This window comes from Aethina tumida, chromosome 3, assembly GCF_024364675.1.
Source record: "Aethina tumida isolate Nest 87 chromosome 3, icAetTumi1.1, whole genome shotgun sequence".
NCBI lineage: Eukaryota > Metazoa > Arthropoda > Insecta > Coleoptera > Nitidulidae > Aethina > Aethina tumida.
This window is the reverse complement of record NC_065437.1, coordinates 32117013-32137960: the sequence shown is the minus strand read 5'-3', so window position 1 is coordinate 32137960 and position 20948 is coordinate 32117013. Positions and strand designations below refer to the sequence as shown.

General features: G+C 36.4%; 1 protein-coding gene across 1 annotated transcript in view; it reads right to left on the bottom strand.

Moving 5' to 3' along the window:
• LOC109599879 (RNA-binding protein MEX3B) overlaps positions 1–19778 on the bottom strand; it is a 37671-nt gene extending 17893 nt beyond the window's left edge. The window contains exon 1 of the mRNA XM_020015928.2: positions 19234–19778. Within this exon, the coding sequence (XP_019871487.1) occupies positions 19234–19504 (271 nt within the window). The 5' untranslated portion in view covers positions 19505–19778. The remainder of the gene's footprint in view (positions 1–19233) is intronic.
• Positions 19779–20948: the final 1170 nt, after the last annotated feature.

Genomic DNA, 20948 nt, shown 5'->3' with positions numbered 1-20948 from the left:
GCATGAGAAAAGAGTTATTTTTTATTAAATTTGATGTAAAACAAAAAACAATATTTTTATAAGATAAAAAAAGATCTGGGTCGCTTATCTGTTGCTGTACCATCCAAGTAATTTTCCAGGGATACAAAAGACAAGCCATTAAATTGTGCATGATCACATTTACAATAGTTGGAAATCGAGGCTTAAGTGCTGTATCATCACATTAAAGCCCATCCGACAAAACAATGAATTTTTAAGCCATCACAGCACCGTGTTCCACATGTGCCAGCGTATCGCGAGATACTTGTGCGCAAAATTAGTCGGCCGTAAAATAAATCCGCCATAAAATCCGTAACTCGACCAAAAATAAATAAACTTCCAAGTAATTGCATTTTAAAGTACATTGAGCAAGCACACACACCTTGTGCCCGAAAACCACCTACGTGGTCGGAAGGTACATGTCGCTCTTTCACGCTCTCGTGGCTCAGCGAAAACAAATATCAAGTGACGGACACACGTGGTCCGGGGCCCCACCGAAACTCATGTTGAACACGAACCACGACAGTTGGGCAATCCATTTCGGGCTCTGGAGGTCCCCGAAACAAACCTCGATGTGAAACCGTTCGATACAAACGCTGAATTTTGACGATTCTAGAAGAAACTTGAACGGTCGGATGGTCTCGGAGCTGAAGTCACCTGTAGGGGAGTCGCGTACGGCGAAGCCGTCGCGAAATTCCTTCGCGCGTACATACAGACTGTCTCAAGGTTTGCTAGGTTTTTTAGTGCGGTTCTGTGACCGAGTTTTTTTCGTGTGGGCTAGGTGCACCCAAATGGACCGCTTTGTGTCGGCATCGGCACAACACGGTGCGACGGCCTCCGCATTTTTTTTTAAAACCACACCGAAAACATGCACATATCTCGACTCCACAAGGATGTGAAATCAGTATGTTGATAGTGAGGGAAAAATTACTAAACTAATGATCAATTTGTGGTGATAAAACCTGACCATATTTGTACGATGAAAGATTCTAGAAAATTTACAAGCACATGGTTGACACACCGGATGTTACGCATATTTTGTATAGACCCTAAAAGCGCCGAATGAATCTCAATGTTATTTAACTTCGTAGACGAACATTTTGTAAAATGTTTCCTTGATTATAACGATAATTAAGACCCGTACATTATTTGCCCTCGCTCTATTATTCCCTTAATCGTACACTCATGTGACCAAAACCGTCACTTAGTTTGAGTGGGAGTTTGTAAGGTTTCTCACTAGTACAAAAGGATTATCTAAATCTATATATAGATTCCATACTTGTCATAGCCCGTTTTGAACATGCTAATTGGAATGAAACGGAAATAAGTGTCAAACAATCAATTTTTACTGTAACTGATATGCAAACAAATCAAAGCGCCAACCAATCGAATAAATTGCCATTCAAAGTGTGTGCTGTTATTATGTAACTAATTATTCAATCATTTTAAAACAATACTTTCACAATGAAGTGTGTTAACAGTGCCAAATCAATATGTAAAATCATTTAAAGGTGAAAATTTATACGCACTTGTTCTATTTCTTGGCACTGGCATAAAATGGATCAGCTTATGTAAACTTAATGAATTTTAATTTAAAGTAATTCCATTATAAATTACCTTTTTAATCACTAATACAATTCTTCAATAATCGCTTACATCAACAAATTATGGTAACGCATTGTAACAAGCCACCGTAACCTAACCTAGGGATCAGCGACATCTGATACTTTATTGAAGTTTACAGCCATGCTTAACCAGATGGACTGTCCGATAAGGCTTAAATATTGTCGAAAACCACTAAATTACAATGTAAAAAAAAAGAAATAATTAACGACGATGGCCGATTAATGAAGTCGGAGTGCCGGTCCGAGTTCGGCCGTACGTTCCTTTGTTTCACTGAAAGCAAGAGGCTCACACAACAAAACGACAACAGAAGAAGTTCAGCAGCACAGAATTCCATTCCATACAGACATCTTCGTCAGACTTCCTGCGGCACGGGACATCGTTGCCAAACGACCAACAGAAACCCCAAAAACATGTGTCGCACTTACAAAACCACCAAACTCGTGATGGCAGACAAAACACAAAGGAAGTGTCGAAACAGTGCGACACTTTGATAAGTGTAACACGTGTATTTGATACTGCGTCTGGGCGAGTGCGAAAGAAATATTTTGCCTTGACCGGAGAATTTTCGTGAGATGTGGCAACTGGAGGCGAGGCCTTGAGACGAGCCTAGTTCAATATCCGACTGCGGCGTATAAGCTAGAAGGAGTACACCATCCAGTTTCACTCATTTCACTTTCATTCAATAGCCGGCAAGAAGGTTCGGTAATTACTTGAATTTGGGAGGAAGAACACCCACACACACTCACTGGCTGGATACTTAGAGACATCAATTAACCCATTTTTCTTTTATACCAAGGTAATTTTCGATGTTTGTCTAGCAAGACGGATCGATAACATTCGTCGTGAATTAATTGAAACGTTTGATGTGACACTCAGGTGGACATTTTGGAAGATAATTGTGTAAATGTATGTGCGAAAAATTCGGATTAAAGACAATAACACATTAATTTAAGCGAGATCAACAATAATATTTTTAAACAAAGTTAACACCAATTGAGCTTTGTATAGATCAAAGGGTAATAAACTCATAATCATAAAAACAATAAAATACGTTTGTGATTTTTGTTTGTATTTTAAATTTGCATACCTACTTGGTTACAATAATGATTATCTGCGTTATCTCATAAGTTAGCTGGTTTAAACTTTTACACCTTGACATTTATTTAAAGTAAATAAGTTAATTGAAAAAACAAAGGAACTACTGAACGGAGCTCCGGTGCATCTAATTTAAATGCTGTAAAATTTTAAATTAACCATGACAAATTTATATGAAATATTTCGATGGTGTGGTGGTGAAAATGTTGAAGCAATGACAATGAAGTAGGAAAAAGAGGACAAAACAATAACTTTTACTATCGTCTGGTCTAAATTGCACGTGTTCCGAAAATGGCAGCAGCCGCATTGCTGTCGCGACTAATTAAAATATTCCCACCGAGTCCGACCCTGGGGCAAAAACCCGATCGGTCGACATTCCAGCTGGTCCAATCATGATTCAGCGACGGATCGACACTGAAAAATGAAAATCGAGCTCTCGGTCCATAGCGCACTGGATGGTGAGTGCGGAGATCTGACGAGAAATCGACGGGACAACAAGACCTTGCATTGCACGGATGGCCTCCGCCCCCCGCTCCAGACACAAAGGCGTATGTCTGTGATTGCGTCAAAACCATGACCTAGGACATTGTTCAATGACTACTTTGATGCACCCACGCATTTCACATGTTTACATGGCGTACTTGAAAGAAATAATAGTGGATTTACGCTACAGCTATAATTGATATTCATTCATTCGCTTATTGAAAGTTTCACATAAACACATCAACTGCCTCATTATGTGGAATAATCGATCAAGGTGCATACGTTCAATGATCTAAATGTTTATTGCCAAGAAATTCCATCCAGCAACTGCTCAGATTCATAAAATTTACAATATAAATATATTGTATTTTATGTTGTTAATTGTTCAATATTGGCTAACAGTAAAAGTGTCAGCTACGATTTTAACCCAATTATTATATAATTTAGTAATTCATCAAAATTGTTTAAAGCAAACTCATGAAATAAATTGTCCGTCAGTTCAAATTATATTTATAAATTTTGTTATGTTACTACATAAATGTCACTGTTGACTAAACATTAATTTATAATGTAAAATTTAATTTAATTTAATAGTTATTCTCTGTTCGTTATTAGTTTATTTATTATATTGTACGTTTTTAATAATCATTATTCAATGGCAATTCAATTATATTCGTTCATTGGGGCAGCACAAATTTAATGGGCCAGTTACCTGAATTGATGATAAATTGTTAACATTGGTTCAAGATCTTAAATATCTTTCTGACAAAGGACCCAACTAATTAGCACTAATACTCCATATAATTTTACAGCCTGCGATTGCAACCTGCGAAAATCATTATCCGTTCAGTATTCAGTTTTATGGTTCGGCTTCGATGCCGAAAAATCGTAAAACTGTTCGTAACAGATTTATCCAAATTCGCCGTGTCACTAACGCTGATAACAGACCAATAAAGCCGGCGTTAAGTTTTCCTGAAAGGAACCACCAAAGTGGCCGCAAAAGGGTCCAGGTACCTTTTGAAGTGGCACAGGTAAAATTCAACAGAACTATGCCATTCCGAGAAAACGGCCCAGAAAGGTAAACACTGCCTAGTCATTAACGGTAAACGAAACAACTACAAATGAAACAAGTTGGAAGTTTTACTAAAAGCACAATTGTGGCTAATTAGCACTGACTCGGGCCCATATAAATACAATAACAAGCAATGTTTTACAATTAATACAATCATTTAATAGACAGGTAGGTAAGTTTTACAAAAAAGTGACAGTTGTGAAATACTAGTTTATAAAACATGTGCTAGTATAAAAACGTGTTGTTTTAATAAATATTTGTGCGTTGCGGCACTCGGCAAATATTTACGTTTTTAACAGTTGACTGAAAATATTATCTTAATATTAAGCAATAATTTTATCATATAAATACTTTGAAAAATTGTTTAAATAAAAATATATTTTACACTTTGGCGCCCAGATTTAACAAAAAATATTGGAAGAAACGAATCCTCAGAACTCAATTAATCATGCATATCGAATTTTAAAATTCTTTCAAAGATAACACGCCGAAGTGGAGTTGCGGTTGTGGTTCACCGACAGTCATTTAAGCCGTGCAGAGGTTGTCCACACACGCTCGAATTATGGTAGGACGCTGACAGAAACGTGTTTGTCAACCGGCCGCGTGCTAATTAATTTTCCCAACAAATGAAAAAAAAAAAAACAAATTATGCAGCGGTGGTTGAAGAGAGCGCCAGTGTCGACCGGTAGTGCCGGTGGTTGAGTTCGAGACGGGTCGAGGCCACGGCGACACGCCGCTGCCACCCCGGCAGCTGTTCGGCAGACTCGGTCTTTGTGAAAAGACGACATCGGCATGCCGTGGCTACGTTTCTACACCAGCTGCTTCCCGAAATAATAATAATAATAAAAAAAAACGTACACTCGTCCGGCCCAATTTTGACCCTTAAGGCCCGGGCACATATGTCGTTTAGCCGACCGCAGACTGCAATTTTTTATGCCCATTAAAGCCGACTATATGTGCCCGGATCGGCTCTCCGGTTATTATCGGCGTTTCGTTAATGAAACGATAATCTAGTCATCGTTATTCCTCCCGAAACATCAAAACGGATTTTTTAATGGTCCACACACGTTGTGTGAGTCACAAATCTCGATTTTAATAATTCATGTAATTGTTCACTTATTGATTGAAATTTCTAAACAAGGTTTGTAGTTGAGAAGTGTTTTTTTTTTTGGTTTAGGGCTTCATCATCGTTAAGTTAAAAATGACCAGTCGAAACGTTGAAATTTCTTAAGGTAATTGAACAAAACAAGGATTTAACATTAACATTTAATTTCAGTTTGCGATGTTTCAGCTAATCTCCTGTCATTTACTTCATAATTAGCTTGGAAATGACTGGAGTCTAACTAAAATTGTTAATAAAATGAAAGTACTACTAAACAATAACACTCTATTTCGTGTGTATCATTTAATTACTAATTGTTGAAAATATATAGTGTTTCATCACTAATAATGTATTAATAAATTATCTTACGAATCTGTTTTTGTCATTAACATTTGGCCGCATAAGAGTCAAAAAATAAAATAGATAAAACAACACGGTTACTTTATTTATTTTTGGGCCGATAGATCGTTCGGCTCAAAAAAGGCGAAGATATTTTAATTGGCATTTAGATGGAGAGCAGACCAACTATTTGCCGGTAAAAAGATCGCATCAATTTTGAAGTATTTCAGCTGCATTTGCAATTCAGATCGGCCCATTGTAGTGTGGCCGCGATCGCCGTAGGAGAAAGAGAGCAAAAGAAAAAAGCCAGAAAAATCTTCCTTATTTAATTCTTTTTGCCTAAGGCCGTCGGCGGTACTAAACAAAGTTCGGAGGATATTACCTTTTGTCTCTCATAGTTGCGTTTGGGTGCCGTGCGTGGTTTTGCTTTTATTTTTGCGGTCGGGTCCGCTTTTTGGCGCCGTCGAAATATTGTTATTATATTTGCCTTCACATTTTATCCGATATGTAAAATATAGGGTTCGGACCGGCAGATAAGCCAGACTAATATTTTTACACCAGACCCCATTCACTTTTATCGAGGAATAAGGATGCTAAGTTCATTGGCCATGTGCGATATCACATCTGTCTCATTTTTTTATTTTCGGATCATTGTTAACAATATGCGTAGTCATGTGTGCCGTTTTTTCCTGTCTTGGTTCAGTTCCCCGTTTGCAGTCCGAAACGTTGTCGGATATTTATATAAATTTATTCAAGAGATCGTTAACTCCGTTCATATATTAATTGCAACCTTGACGATTTCAATAACTTTATCTTAATTATCAATTTGATCGCAGCTGTAACGAACCAACCGATAATTGTGCACAATTAATACATTTTTTTTATTCATGAGGGCATTGATTTATGTTTATATTTATTTTTCCCACAAGCAACACCTTGCTCAATATTTAGAGAACGAAATTGGCACCGGTATTTACGTGTTTATAAAAAGATATAATTTAAATATTAATGCAAATTCGATTTAATTACGTGTAAACAACATGTTTACGCCGTCGATTATAATTCTTTGTGCGAATAAGCCGCTGACAGAATGCAGACAAAGGCGGCAAAAATCAACGACTGCAAATTAATCATGTTTTCGGCGTTATTTCTTCTTCGTCGACGTCGATCCTTTTGACTAGCCGCGCTTTTGTTTTCCATAAATATAGCAATGACTAAATTAAAGAAACATTTCTACCTACAGCAGCAACGACGTCGAGACCGGACAAACAACGATTATTTCCAACATTTGAGGCACATAAAAGTCATCGGGAGTCCGTGTTTTGTGTACATAATCAGTAATAATAATAAAGAAACGAGCCAAGCGAGAGAGTGACACACGGTTCGGCTAACGATGACTGTAACGAGTGTGTCCGGTGGTCAATGGCTCCACTGGCAATCTCGCCGTTCACAGGAAGGACCCATAACACTTGGAAAAAGACCATGAAGAAAACGAACTTTACACCTCTACTCCACATTAAATCGACTGGAAGGTTTCAAGTGTTTATTATTATTAAATAGTGATCGCACCTTTGCCTTTTATTGAGGCATTAAAATGCACACCATAAATGGCGGCCTTATACGTAAAATTTAATTAAAGTTAACAACAATATACCGCGATTATGACAAATCGCGAACCAGCTTCCTGAAAGTGGCAGCATTTTATCTTTTAAAAATATGTTGGTATCATATACCACCGCTTTAACCAAAAAAATTCAAAGAATGCTTCAAGTAGTAAAAATTTACTTCCTTCTTTTTACATGTTTATAATAAAAATTATGTCAAAAAGTCCAATATGTATCAAAAACTCGGGTTAACTTAAATTTACCACATCTTAAGCAGCACAAGGAAAATTCAAAGAATGCGTCACGTACTACCTTTTTCCTAGTAATGTGGAATATGAGACATGCACCTATGAACGTTAAATTAGGTTATGGTTCTGAGTAACTGGTTTATAGGTAAGATGTTGTACGGCAACTTGTCTAGAATGATGAATGAAGGGCCATATTGGCTCACTGACAAAGCTGTGAGAATAAACCTCAAGGCTGGTCCAAGTCCATTGATTTTTCCGAGTGCCGTAATAAATTGTTTCGTTTTTAACATCCTGTGTGATATTTCCAATAAATAATATGCTGCGCAACGTAAGAAAACCGCACAATTTCACACATTCAGTCTATTTCCGGAATTGCCTTGGACAGCTACTTGCTTAGCGAAAAGGTTAATCCGTGAAATAAATAAAGTCTTGCATTGCTGACATATAAAATTTATTTACCCCTGTAACAAATTATTAACTATGATTTAGCTTAAGGACGATGACTGTTAAGGTTGCTGTATTATAAATTTCAACAAATGCGGCTAAAAACATCCGTTGTCCTTTATAATATTACGTTATTAACAAACATACTCATTTACTCAATCTAATTAATGTTTTTATCTTGCGTTTGCCACTGACAACTTAACAACCAATTGGTAATGTTAATTGGCTTTATTTTAAGTGGAAGCATTCCAATTTCAAGTGCATTTGGCAAAAATACGACGTATTTACATCGGCAGCAATAAATCCCGAAATTATGTTCACAGACCTATAAAATCTTGACCTGTCCCAAAAAATGTTTACTCGGATTATGATGAACCATAAAATCTTAATGATGCTTTTTATACTCAATTACTATAGCAAATGATAAAATTATATTTGCTTTATCAATTGCTGAATGAACACTTACTATCGGATCTGAGCGTATAAACAATAACAGTCGAGTGCCGCTATTTTAAAACGTCGCATAATTAACAGATAATTATTAATTTCGTAATTACATTATATTATACATTAATGCACTATGAATTTTCGTACTAATTGTTAAATTTTAATGAGGTAAAAAATGAAAATTGTTTTAAACAAAAACACTAGTTAGGCTTTCTTTAACATGAAAGTTCCCAAATTAGTCTTGAACTCGGAAATGAACTCTAAACATTCATTTTAGAGCATGACCTCACATTGCTAATATTGTTTTTTTTTTTTTCGACGAGTTTATTCATCTAACGTCCTCCGCTGACCTTTCCTCTTATTACCCAAATCATCGTTCAAGATGACGTGTGCCCAGTTAACAAAGACCAAACAAAAAAAAAGACAAAAGTCGTTTATAAACCGCAATTCGAGTTGAAGGTCCTGAGAAAATCTATACGGAAATTTTAATTTCATGCCATTAATCTATATATCGTCAAGCACAGTGAACTCGTTAACGCCAGTCCTTGAAGTATTCCACGGAGACGTAAAATGACTGAAAAAATTACTACTTGTCCGATCGAGATGTGAATGTACGCAAAACATGCGGTGTATATGATATTTAGAATAATTTTTTTGACCACGTGGTCTATTGACCCTAATGAGTTCAGAGTTTCGTTGCCAAAACTACTGTTTAAAAATATGATTTTTTGGAATATTTTTAGTATTAATACACACGTTGATATTTTGTTAAATTATGTGTGGTGCGTGTGTAACAGCAACACGTAAATGCATTAAAGACAAACACACAAAATAAATTGTGCCAATGTAAGCGACGAATCGATACACGGGAGTTAAATTACCTTGGAAATATCCCATTATCCATTAATTAACGAGTGGGAAAATGTCCATCTGCATTACGAGGCAAACGTAAATGAAACTGGTAGCTGGGAGGAGTGTGATTTTTCACCCATACCAGACCTCAATAATCAGGTAAATACATTAGTGGCGTTAGGGGGTTTCCGGTTTCTAGATCATCTGTTCGAAGACGGTGGGAACGGTGGGCAAATCAAACGGAAATTGCCTCATACCTTTGCGTCTGACTGCCTCTTTCGTACCATAACCGGACCACATGTTCCCTGGATCTGGTCTATTTACCCAAAATTCAATGAAAACACGAACACATCAACAGCTGAACTCGCTTTACTTATACGTAAGCATCCATAATGGGACGAGGTGTATTTATGGTGGGCTTGTGCAACACATTTTTGTCTTTATGATAAAGATAATTTATAATTGTTTACGCTGCGGAAGTAAACGTATTCGACTTATAAAATTAACCTGACTACATACGATTAAAGTTATCTCACAACACACCAGATAGTGTTGAGATCATATGGTTGGATTTATTACTTTTATTATACTTTTGTTATCGTAAACTCTGGACGATAATTTTTGATTCTCAAGTTAAATTCAGAGAATATCTATCTGATGTTGGCAAATATGTCACCGGTCTCTCCCATACGGCGCCCATTGACATTAAAACATTTAAATCACGATTTCATTAGAAATTTGTTAACCTTCGGTGCTATTTATTTATTCAGTTAAAACGCTTTAATAGATATTATAACATCTCTGTCTGTCTAAAATAAATTAACCATTTCAATGGTTTTGTAACCCGATGGGAAAAATTGATGAATACTAAGTTATGTCAAGGCTGGTAGACAGTGAAGAATCTATTATGTGTGAGCCATACCACTCAAAGAAATTTAAAACAAATTTTTATGCCGCATGGGGCTGGCTCTTTTTTATTCAAATGTCGTACCGGAGGTGTTGCTTATTGCTTTATCATTCCTTGACTAAGTCACTAAAAAATCAAGTACGTCACAACAATTGATTTTTACAACAAAAAGTATATAAAACGGAAGATGCCTACTCATGTGATATGTGACAACAGTTTATTTATTGCGATGTATTTCATAAGCGCACAATAGATATCGTATATCAAAAACATTGTATCTAAGTTTTGCACTAGTAAAGCATTTTGAAGCAGTTGCTGACAACATAAAAACAATCGTTTTCTATTGCCCATACAAATGTCAACTGTTAAAATACACAATCAGGTTGTTAAATAAGAACAATAAACTGGTAAATATGACACAAATAACTTAATAATCGAAATGTCGATCAGAGACAGTAGATTTATTTCGACTAAAAGTATTGTAATTAATAAGTTAATAAACGGTACCCTGGAGGCGGTTAACCGAACAAATCTATAAGTTTCTCGAGAAGTTTAACAATAGCCTTACACCCACCTGAACAGCTAAAGTCAACTTTCCCTTATTAATTATTACACGGGGGACAACAACTTGTGTCGTTACATAACGTGCGTTTTTGTGGCTTGGGTGCAATATTAAATTGGTTTAACATAAATCTTAATTGTATTTATTGTAATTTGCCATTAAAAAAACTATAGAATTTTATTGAATATTAAGCTTTTGTTTAGTTTTGACAGTGGTCCCCATTTACAATTCAAATGACTAAATACTCTTAATCTGTCAGGGTTAATACAGGCAAAACTTCACCTTAACCCCTTTAGGCTTGGATCCGCTGCCTTTCAGGCTAAGCCCGTGTTTTACTAAAGGATTAAATTTATCTTATGGCTGATTGATATGACAGCTAGGAGTCGGAAATAGCCAGGGGAAATGGGATAAACACAGAACGTTACTATTTATCTCTCGCTTTATAAATGAAACTGGCAGCTAAACGGCACTATAACCGACGTCGAAAATAACGTGCAAGACGAAAATTAAGAGACACACACTAATAAAGTCTCCGACTAATTTAGCACCCCGTTGGGTGAAGGGATTATCGTCAAGTCGGCTAATTAAATTTATAATGTCGGGTTGGTGGGCCATGTAAAACACACTTTATTGACTGAGAACTGATAAATTTTAGACAATTGCTAAAGCACCATTATGACAATTGATTGTGAAACACAGTTTCATACGCAAATCTTGTTACCAGATAGTGATTGCAGTGGAACATGAAGTAGTTGAAATTTGCCGTATTGAATTGGTAATGAATTTCTTATCTGGCTGTAAAATTTTGCAAGTTTGCTAACGGTAAACGTAATCGACGTTTTAATGGTTTCTTATTCAAATCGCTAGAGTTCCCCCGTGAAATTTTTGAGAAATATCGTTCATTAATCAGAGCACAACCTTATCACACAGTGCCCAGTTAGCGTAAATGTATGGTTTTAATTAATTAATGATCGGGAAAGAATGTGTGCCGGTCACATGTCATATGCATTTCTTAACATAAGCAGATAAAAACGGGCAATATATTAGATAACGGTTAATTGAAATGTACTTTCGCCTGTCTTAAAATTCGCCCGTTTTGCACATTTGCAAAAATCACCTGAATTATTGTTTTGCACACGAATTGCATCACACGCACGGGGGCTAGTCCACTGGTCTTGCGGAAAGTGTCCCAGTTTCGATTCTTTCATTGTATCTGTTTTACACCCACTTCCTCACCTAACCCGATCGAATAAAAACCCATCGAAAAAGTTGAGCCCATACTTCGCGGTCTCTCATGTGAGACAATTCGAATGTTGTCGGGCAAACGCCTTTTTTTCGTTGTGCTAGTTTGTCAAAAATTTAATTTATAACCAACAACAAAACTAATCCGAGTTCATTTAATGTATGCGGTCGTATCGTTTCAACTGGAGCATTTCCATAAAGATTCCATTAAATCAACTGTCCACTCAATCATTGTCTGATGAATCGAATTTATAAAACTCTACGATACCCACCGTTCAAGGTAAATTTAAAGCAGTGCTGCAATAAATCTACTCTATTATGGATACGTATTTAGTTTAAGTGCGTTATTTTAAACGGAAAATAAGACACGAGTGTATAATCTTGAAAGATAAGAAGGAAGATATCGACTTCTGTATTATCCAATATTAACATTAAATTACATGTGTCTTGTTAAGATATGTGTGATTATGTGGCTGTAATATTAAGACCCACGGACCCAATTTAAAGTGAAATTACACATTTTGTAAATTAAACGAAAAATTACGTGCGTCGTGAATCCAGACTGGGAAGCGGGCATCAAAACATTTCAAACAAATCGTTAATTTTCATTCAGCAATCCGGCCGAAAGCTAATTCGTCCAATCAAGTCTAAATTTATGTGTGTGCATAGTTCTACCGGCTTATGACACAACAATTATACGTTGTACTGTCAAGCTAAGGAGGATGTACCTAGTTACCATTCGGGTGATCTGTGATGGAACAAAAAGGTTATTGCCCCATTAGTAATTGGGTCATTTTTTTTCAAATTGATTTTCCTCGTGCACCTAAAATCCTCGTAACCACACGTTTCATGTATTGTTTACCTTCGGATCATGCAAATAGAGCTCGTTAATTAATGAAATTGACTTTGGGCGGGGCAATCATGTAACCGACCGCGTTACGTTTAATTTATACTTGTTTACAAATTATCGAAATATTATCAAATGTCAACTTGCAAAACGAAAACAATCCTCACTCACATGCGAGACAAGCATGTCTCTTTATTTCAGACACATTATGAAACGTGATGTCTGCGCTCGACTGCTTTTCCATATTCATGTGAAGCGTCAACAAACACGATTATAAAGTTATTTAATAGGATTAGTCCATGTGATCAATTGATTTTTGATTATCACGAGCAATAGATCAATAAATCAATGATGTTCGTGGCATTTGCTGAATGAAATTAATTGTACTTACGAATATCGCACTTTCATACGTCATGGGAAGTAATAATTACCTGCAAAAAAATAAGCGAGGTTAGTAATCTTGAACAAAGGAAGTCGATTTTTATGATTAAATGACTAATTAAAAAACCAAGCAGCGTTACAAGTGAAAATCTAGATAAAACGGCGTGTAATTATTCTTTAAAAGTACTCGTATGCAAAGGAAAATATCCTGTCTCAACAACTCGAAAACATTTCACCTCAAACAGTTCCATTTGTTCGATTAACAATTCGTAGTAATAGCACACACACATTAAAGAAAGAAAAAACACGAAGCAAAATAATTACAAGTGGTACCAGAGCTAAGTCTAATTGAGCTCTTTGTAGAAAACAAGCGAGCCTAGCGTAACAGCTGCCTTGACCTTACCAAAGATTTCAAGGCCGCGGGTTTATTCACTATGACTTATGGGAGAGAAGAGTCGCTCGGCTCCTATGCCAGCGCAGCCGAGGATACATTCTTTGATCTGGGCATTTTATGCACCAGAAGACACGACAATGCTCTCGTATAATTGCCATTGAAGCCGGCCGTAACACTTCGGTGAAATGTTTGTTTATTGCGTCGCGAACTCGTCATCCTCTTCAAACAGTCGCATAGTACGTAATGAACTAAATTTAGTGGCGCATTTGCATATCCGCAACAGATAAGGGGAATATCAATATTTAATATGGCAGTAACGCGGTTTAAGCCATCTAAAGAGCAGGAAGGATACGTTTTTTGAGTTTACAAGAAATATAGATAAGATTGACGACCTCATATTTGTGAACTGATTCGCCGCAGTAAATATGCAATAAGCATATTTACATTTAGTAGGATTCTCTTATGCAGGAAATGACGGAAGCTGAATTTCATTTATATTCATTTTTATGCTAACAAATTGGTGTTTTGTTTTACATCATGGTTTCCAAGCATCTCGAATTCAGAATGATAACATTAAAGTTTTTTAGTACCACTTTGTTGTTTACAAAACAAATAACAGGAGGGTAATTGATTTTATTCGTCAAAAACCGAGTCAGAAGTGATTCAGGTAATTGTTTCTGATAATTTAGGTAAAAAAACATTTGGAAGATTCTGCTTTATTGTTAAGAGAACCTGTACACAAGAAAGAGAACACACACATTGGTAGAAGAACCTATTTTATCAGTAAATTCCCACGGTTAGTGAATAGCTTCTGTCTAGTCCTATGATATTTTCTAGCAAAAGTTAATTTTATTTAAAACGGGGACCCGATGTGCACGGTTTAATTTCACAATATATCGTTTTTATGTAACCTTTCCACGAGTTTTGAAGGTTCGTAAAATCAAATAAGTTCGGGTTTTTGCGGCCCGTAAACAACAATTAAAAAATAATACCAGTCAGATGGAGGTACGTTCCTTCATCTAACCCATGGCTTAATTAAAACCTTCGGAGTCCGCACCGGGCATTGGAACTGGCCTCCCAAAAACAAAATCCAGAAAGCCGACCGAAAGGCGTCCGCATCGTTTTGATCGCGATCCGTCAAAACCAAATTCGGGCCTCGGTTGATTTTTACGTCTTCCTCGAACCCGGTCGCGTTTGTTTTTTATCGTCTGGGCGCATTTCGTTCGAATATAAAAAGGCGCAAGGGGATCGGGTTACTTCTTTGATCGAATTCCAGGGGCGTTCACAATAGAACATAAAAATGTGGATTCTAAACGATCGTAAAACTAAGATTGACTAAACACACGACACATCAAAAAAGTACCAACATTGATTCTGACTAGGAAATATCTCCCACAAACAAACACGCTCTTAAGGAAAGTGAATGAACTATTTATACATCAAATGAGCAAACACACAAATTAAGTAACCACAATAAAAACAATGATTTGTTATTTAACTGAACCGTTGGTTGGAGAGAGAAAACACACGATGTTTGGAGCTAATTAAAAAGTTGACTGGCACTTTTCGCACAAAACGGCAAAAACAATGTACTATCCGACTGCAGCAGAGTTCATGGTCACCGTAGTATAATTCCTTTCATTCATTTTCGAGTGAATTTGTTGCACGTCATGCCCGCAGACTGGAATCGAGCGATTTGGCCGGTGTATGCAAAGGAGAGCAGAAACAGTCGACCGGATCGTTCTAATTGCCATGTTGTAATGAAAATTACAAGAAAACTTGTAATTGTGCTGCTTTTTCCTAGATAAGAGTACACCTCGCGTATTATCAAGTGCACAAAACCATTAGTCGGGTCTTTGTTTACAGGGAATTGAACCCGAATTACTCAATACTTATGCAGTACCACTTCTGAAATCAGACACGCCCTATAAAACTGACAACTCCTAATGACTATGTGATTGCACATTATTATATTAAAACATGCTTAAGTGTTTGTAATTCAGTTAATTTTTCCTGGCACAGGTCTTCCGCCATAGAAATACCATATGGTGTTTACCTTACAGCGATTGGTACACCGATTGTTCCGGGGAAATAAAAGTGGTCGTGCTTTTATGGCCGATGAACTAAGCCATTTTTTTTTTTTAATTTGGACATAGACAAGGCATCGGAACTCATTCGAGCGGATTTAATTCTCTAGATGTCGAGGGGGAAGACTATTAAATTACTTTTTTGACGCAGTGTCTGCTCACCAGTCTGGCAAAAATTGGCGTAATAAAATTTCTCGACAGGTCCCACACAAGGCGAATTTTAATATTTTTAATAAAAATATCTAAAGAAATAGCGTGTCAAGTAAATTGTAAAAATCAATCTTGCTAACAAGGCGTTCGTAAATTGAAGCCGGTCGTGAAACCCCCCGATAATTCAAAATTAGCAACCCTGGCAGCGGAATTAATGAATGCAATCCGTTACACTTAATGGTGTTTGGCGAAATATATGTACTGCGATAAGAAAGGGATTATTTTCTATCGATGTATTACGGGTTCATTTTATGTGTTTTATAGCTTGATAGTCGCAATCTATGAAATTCATAACTGACTTGCAGGAAATTAAGAAAGTTCCTGACGGGCAATCAATTTTAATAATTCTTTTTAATTCGTTGAATTACATTTAATATCTTCCTAAGTCTTGAATTATGGGGAAGACCGTAATTGACAGCCATTTACATAGCTTAGGCAGATATGGCATTGCTGATTTAAAATTAGAAACTGTACACATGAATCTTCTATAGATAATGTATGAAGATATTTGATACTGAATGAATAAAAAGTTGAACTGGTATGGTGCACATTATCGTAAAGTATAATTTCCCATGATCATATTTATTATGGATCCATTAAATATGACAAGCCTGAACAAGAATCTTGTTCTACATCTTCCAGTTAACACTCAAGAATTGCTAGGCATTTTTTAAGCAAATATAAATTTCTTCGGCACAAACTCTTTCACACAGGTGTGTAAATGTTGCCAATAAATTAATATAAAAAACGAAACTTTATTTGCACCAGATAAAATACCAATTAAAGGACAAATTGCCTAAGTTGACAACTGACTTACAGTGTTTGATATTTTAAACGACTTTCTACCCGTGTGTAATGTAACATATATTTACTTAATACCGTGCAACATAAAATAAAATATATGTCTGTTTTAGAATAATTCTTATAATTGTACGACCAGATATTGTGATAAATAAGAAATTTTGATGTCAAGGATAACCGAAACGTTCCCAAAGTTAATTTGCGATCAAATTTTCGAAATTAACATATTAATACTATAAAATTTTGCACGATCCAAATATACGAGCGTTTGTAGGTTGACAAAACGTGTAACAACTTAATGCTGTTGCCCGGACCCGTAACTTATCTAGCACGCTTTTTTTGACACATTTAACAAGCTGAAATCTAAGCATTGAAGGGGACTTATTGTGATTTAATGCCCGATATTTGCTGTCTGCATCTGCCGAGGGATTTTTCTTGTCGGCCCGGCTCAGGTAGGCTTTACTACCTGGAGACGGACGAAATTTTCTACGGTTCAATTCACCACATCAAGAATAAAGCCCTCCAATTCATACGCTCAAATTTGGTTAATTAATAAGATTTCGTTCTGTCCCACACAAAAATTCCCGCATCTGACACATATAAATGCTAGTACCTTTTAATCGATTTTCTACTGAATGTTTTTTGTTGTTGTTGGCGGTCCGCATAAACATCTAGGTGTTAATGATACCTATTTTAATGTGGCTCCCAACAATTTTATTACGATTTCCAATGCAGTTCCTTGAATAACACCAATTTAATTAATGCAGATATTACTTGTGACCCTTATAAATATTTAATAGGTTTTTAAATAGAAATCAGCAACGTTTTTTCAGGTAATCCATTTCGAATAGTACGTTACAATAGTACAACTGCCGTGTCAAAAGCACGGTGGTATTCAAGGACTAGATTTTTAACGAACATATGGGGAATTATTGACGGTTGGTCGTGGAACTGGGTGGGGTGTGTGAAAAGCGAGGGAACAACAAACATGTAACCGTTACATCACCGTACGTTCTGGGCTGCAAATTAATGCAATAAGTGTACTGATAATAATAACCTGTATTTACCTTAAATATCTAATCAAAATAAACAAATCTATGTCTATGTTATTGATCACACCAAATGCACTTTGGTATCGGGCAAAAAGTATTTTATAGGTGCAAGTTTGGGACTATTAATATCAATGGAATAAGTTTGGCCAATTTAATGTTTACACTGCTTGTTTAAAATAAAATGACACCACGAACTGTTATTTGCAGGCTTATTCATCTTGGTAAATAATTCAAATAACGGAGACAAAATTTCATAAGGTAATTTACACTAGATTAATGTTAATGTAAATACAAAGATCGTCTTATTTTACTTTAAATTACACATATAATTGGAGCTATTGTTAAATTAAACTAGATATAATTGAGAAACAGTATTTTCCAACAAGAATTGCGCACAAATAATATTATATAAAAATGATGATTCGGTCTTAGAAGTATTTAAACCAACATTTTCGACAGTGATAAGAAAATAAACAAAAACATCCTTACTATTTCGATAACATCCATGAAATGTTGCTAAAAATTTATATAGGTATGTGCTTTTTATTTGATGGATAATTAGTTTAAATTGAGGACACCGCAAACTTATTGCAACGATCATTGAATCCAAGCCAAGGAAATATTTTGATTTAAAATTGTAGTTCTAATTTTGACACCTCATAAAACTTTATTGCATGTTCCATTTCGAATTGTGTAAGGTAAGATAATGTTAGTGGACGTGACAAACTTTTATAAAAGTCAGAAGAATTTCTTTTCTGGTATCATAGATATATAAATAGAATAAAACCATTTGGAACATCTCTAAACAATCTGTTATCGTTGCAGTTCTGGGCTCTTTGTGATTTTTATACAACTGACAAAAATGTCATAAAAAAAAACAATGTGGAATATCTGGATAATCTGTTATCGGTGCAATTTTGAACTCGTCATTATCTGCAGTCATTGTTTGTTTACTCGCGGTGAATGGAATGGCCTATGAATCTTTTTATTAATCGATAAAAGTATCGGTAAGTAATTCATAGCTTCCTGTCCTGACTCATGTAACTCGATACTTTCATTGAATACAAAAATTTTCGACCGAGACAAAAGAACAACGTTTACACATCCTGCGGATGGTATTGGATATCGATCAATGGATATCTGATCCTGTGCCCTCATGGAAAATGCATCCTCTAGATGCACTTTCAAGCAGGAATGTGCACATAATGTGAAATTTGTAAATACGCGGAAGTGTGATAGAATAGGTGTGTTATCTGGAGTCGAGTGTTACTTAAAAGCTACGATTTTATCGTTGGTAAACAACGTCTGATAAGAACGAAGAATGGATTAGATACGGTCGAAAAACCAGGTCCCGGTTTTTTCGAGTTTTTTCGTCATGTCAAAATGTTGACAAGTAATGAAAATGTAAAAATGGACCTACCTTGTCTGCCTACAATTTCAGCGACGTGCTCGGAACTGGGGACTGGCACGCACTCGGTCATGTTCTGTGACTTTTTCGACCTGACCTCGTCGATGCCGACGTTCGCCAAGGGGTTGACGAAGGAGGACAGGTCGCCGGGGCTCTCGGGCTCCGGCACGGTGTTGAGAGGCTCGTTGAAGCCCAACATGGTCAGTTCGAGGGCCAACTGGAGCGCTCTTTCGTCGCCGATTCCGGTGCTACGTCCCATGTCGTAGAGCGTCGAGTCCGGCATCTTTATAACCGAGTAGTTCGCACAGTTTTACGAAAACTAAATGTAATAAAAACCAACTTGATTGTCGTTGATCCTCCTGTTTGTTTTAAGTTTAAGCACGCTTAAAAACACCTCAGATGCAGTTCGTGAGACATAAAACGACGTTATATTTAGTTAAAAACGAGTCACCGGTACAAAAATATATAATTATCTAATATTGTAGGGTTACTAAAACGATTTTGTATAGTCAAGCAGACGTTTACGTGCTGCCTGCTTGCGACTGACTGAATGCGGTTTGGCAGCGTGTTGGGTTCGAACCATGTGCGCAACATTTCCGCACGGAGCGTGCGCGATAAAAAGCCGGCCCGCCAAATTCGAAATGCGAGCTCGCGATTGGTGCGCACGACGCCGGCCGGTTCCCACCGTCAGTTGTCGTCGCTACGCCCGTGGCCGTCGACGAATTTGTTTATTGCAAACAAAGGGAAAACACGTGCTCGGTGCGGAGACCGGGAGATCGGCCGCGGCCGGGTCTCTCCCGGCGATTTCCTGGCGTTTTTGCCGGGCTCCCGTCGACGGTGCAGCCGCCGACCTGGAACGGCAACCCGGTTGTTTTGTCTGGACTTTTCGCGATTGAAATCGTGACAGTGCAATCACAATGACAGGCGGGCGAGAAAATATTTATTGCACGGTGCTCAAATTATTGATTTTATGAATCTAATTTTATTAATGGGGAAATCGTATAAGTAAAACATGCTAACATTATTTAATATCCTTAATTGATTGTTAAAAAGCCAATACGTGATCACGGCGGTGACTATACAGTCACACATCAGACCACTTTTATTAGAAATTTATCAATTTAATTATCATACAAGTTTTTCATGACATACAAATTTTAATATTATATCGATTCACTAATCTTATAAATGCTTATAACCTTAATTAAGTGATATAAAATCCAACTTGAGAAAATAACTAAATGAAGAAGCAAAAAGCCACTCACACATTTGCCATGATTTTCTGAATGGCTGATTATCATTATAAAGTTGCTATAAAGAAGATAACTGAATAGCAGTCATAAAACAAAAACTCAATATACTATTTTTAAAAAAAATACCAAATTAGTAAATTTTCGACCATGTCACTAGGCAACTAACAAATTGATTATCCTTGTTGTTTCATAGCAATATATTTATTCTCTATCAAACTTTTATTTTTCTAAACAGACAGCTTCAATTCGAGTGATTAAGCACCGCAAACGTCAGTGCAACATCCTTTAAAAAAACATTATGTAGATCTAAGCAAATATCCTAACAAGTTTTAGATGAGAATATTTCATTTTTACTTTATTTTTTATTATTAATTATTATTTCATTAACTTTAACCTACACTTTTCAATGGTGACGAAGTTCCTCTATCTTGTATACCGATGTCAGTTTGTTTTTAAAAGTAAGCTATATTAACT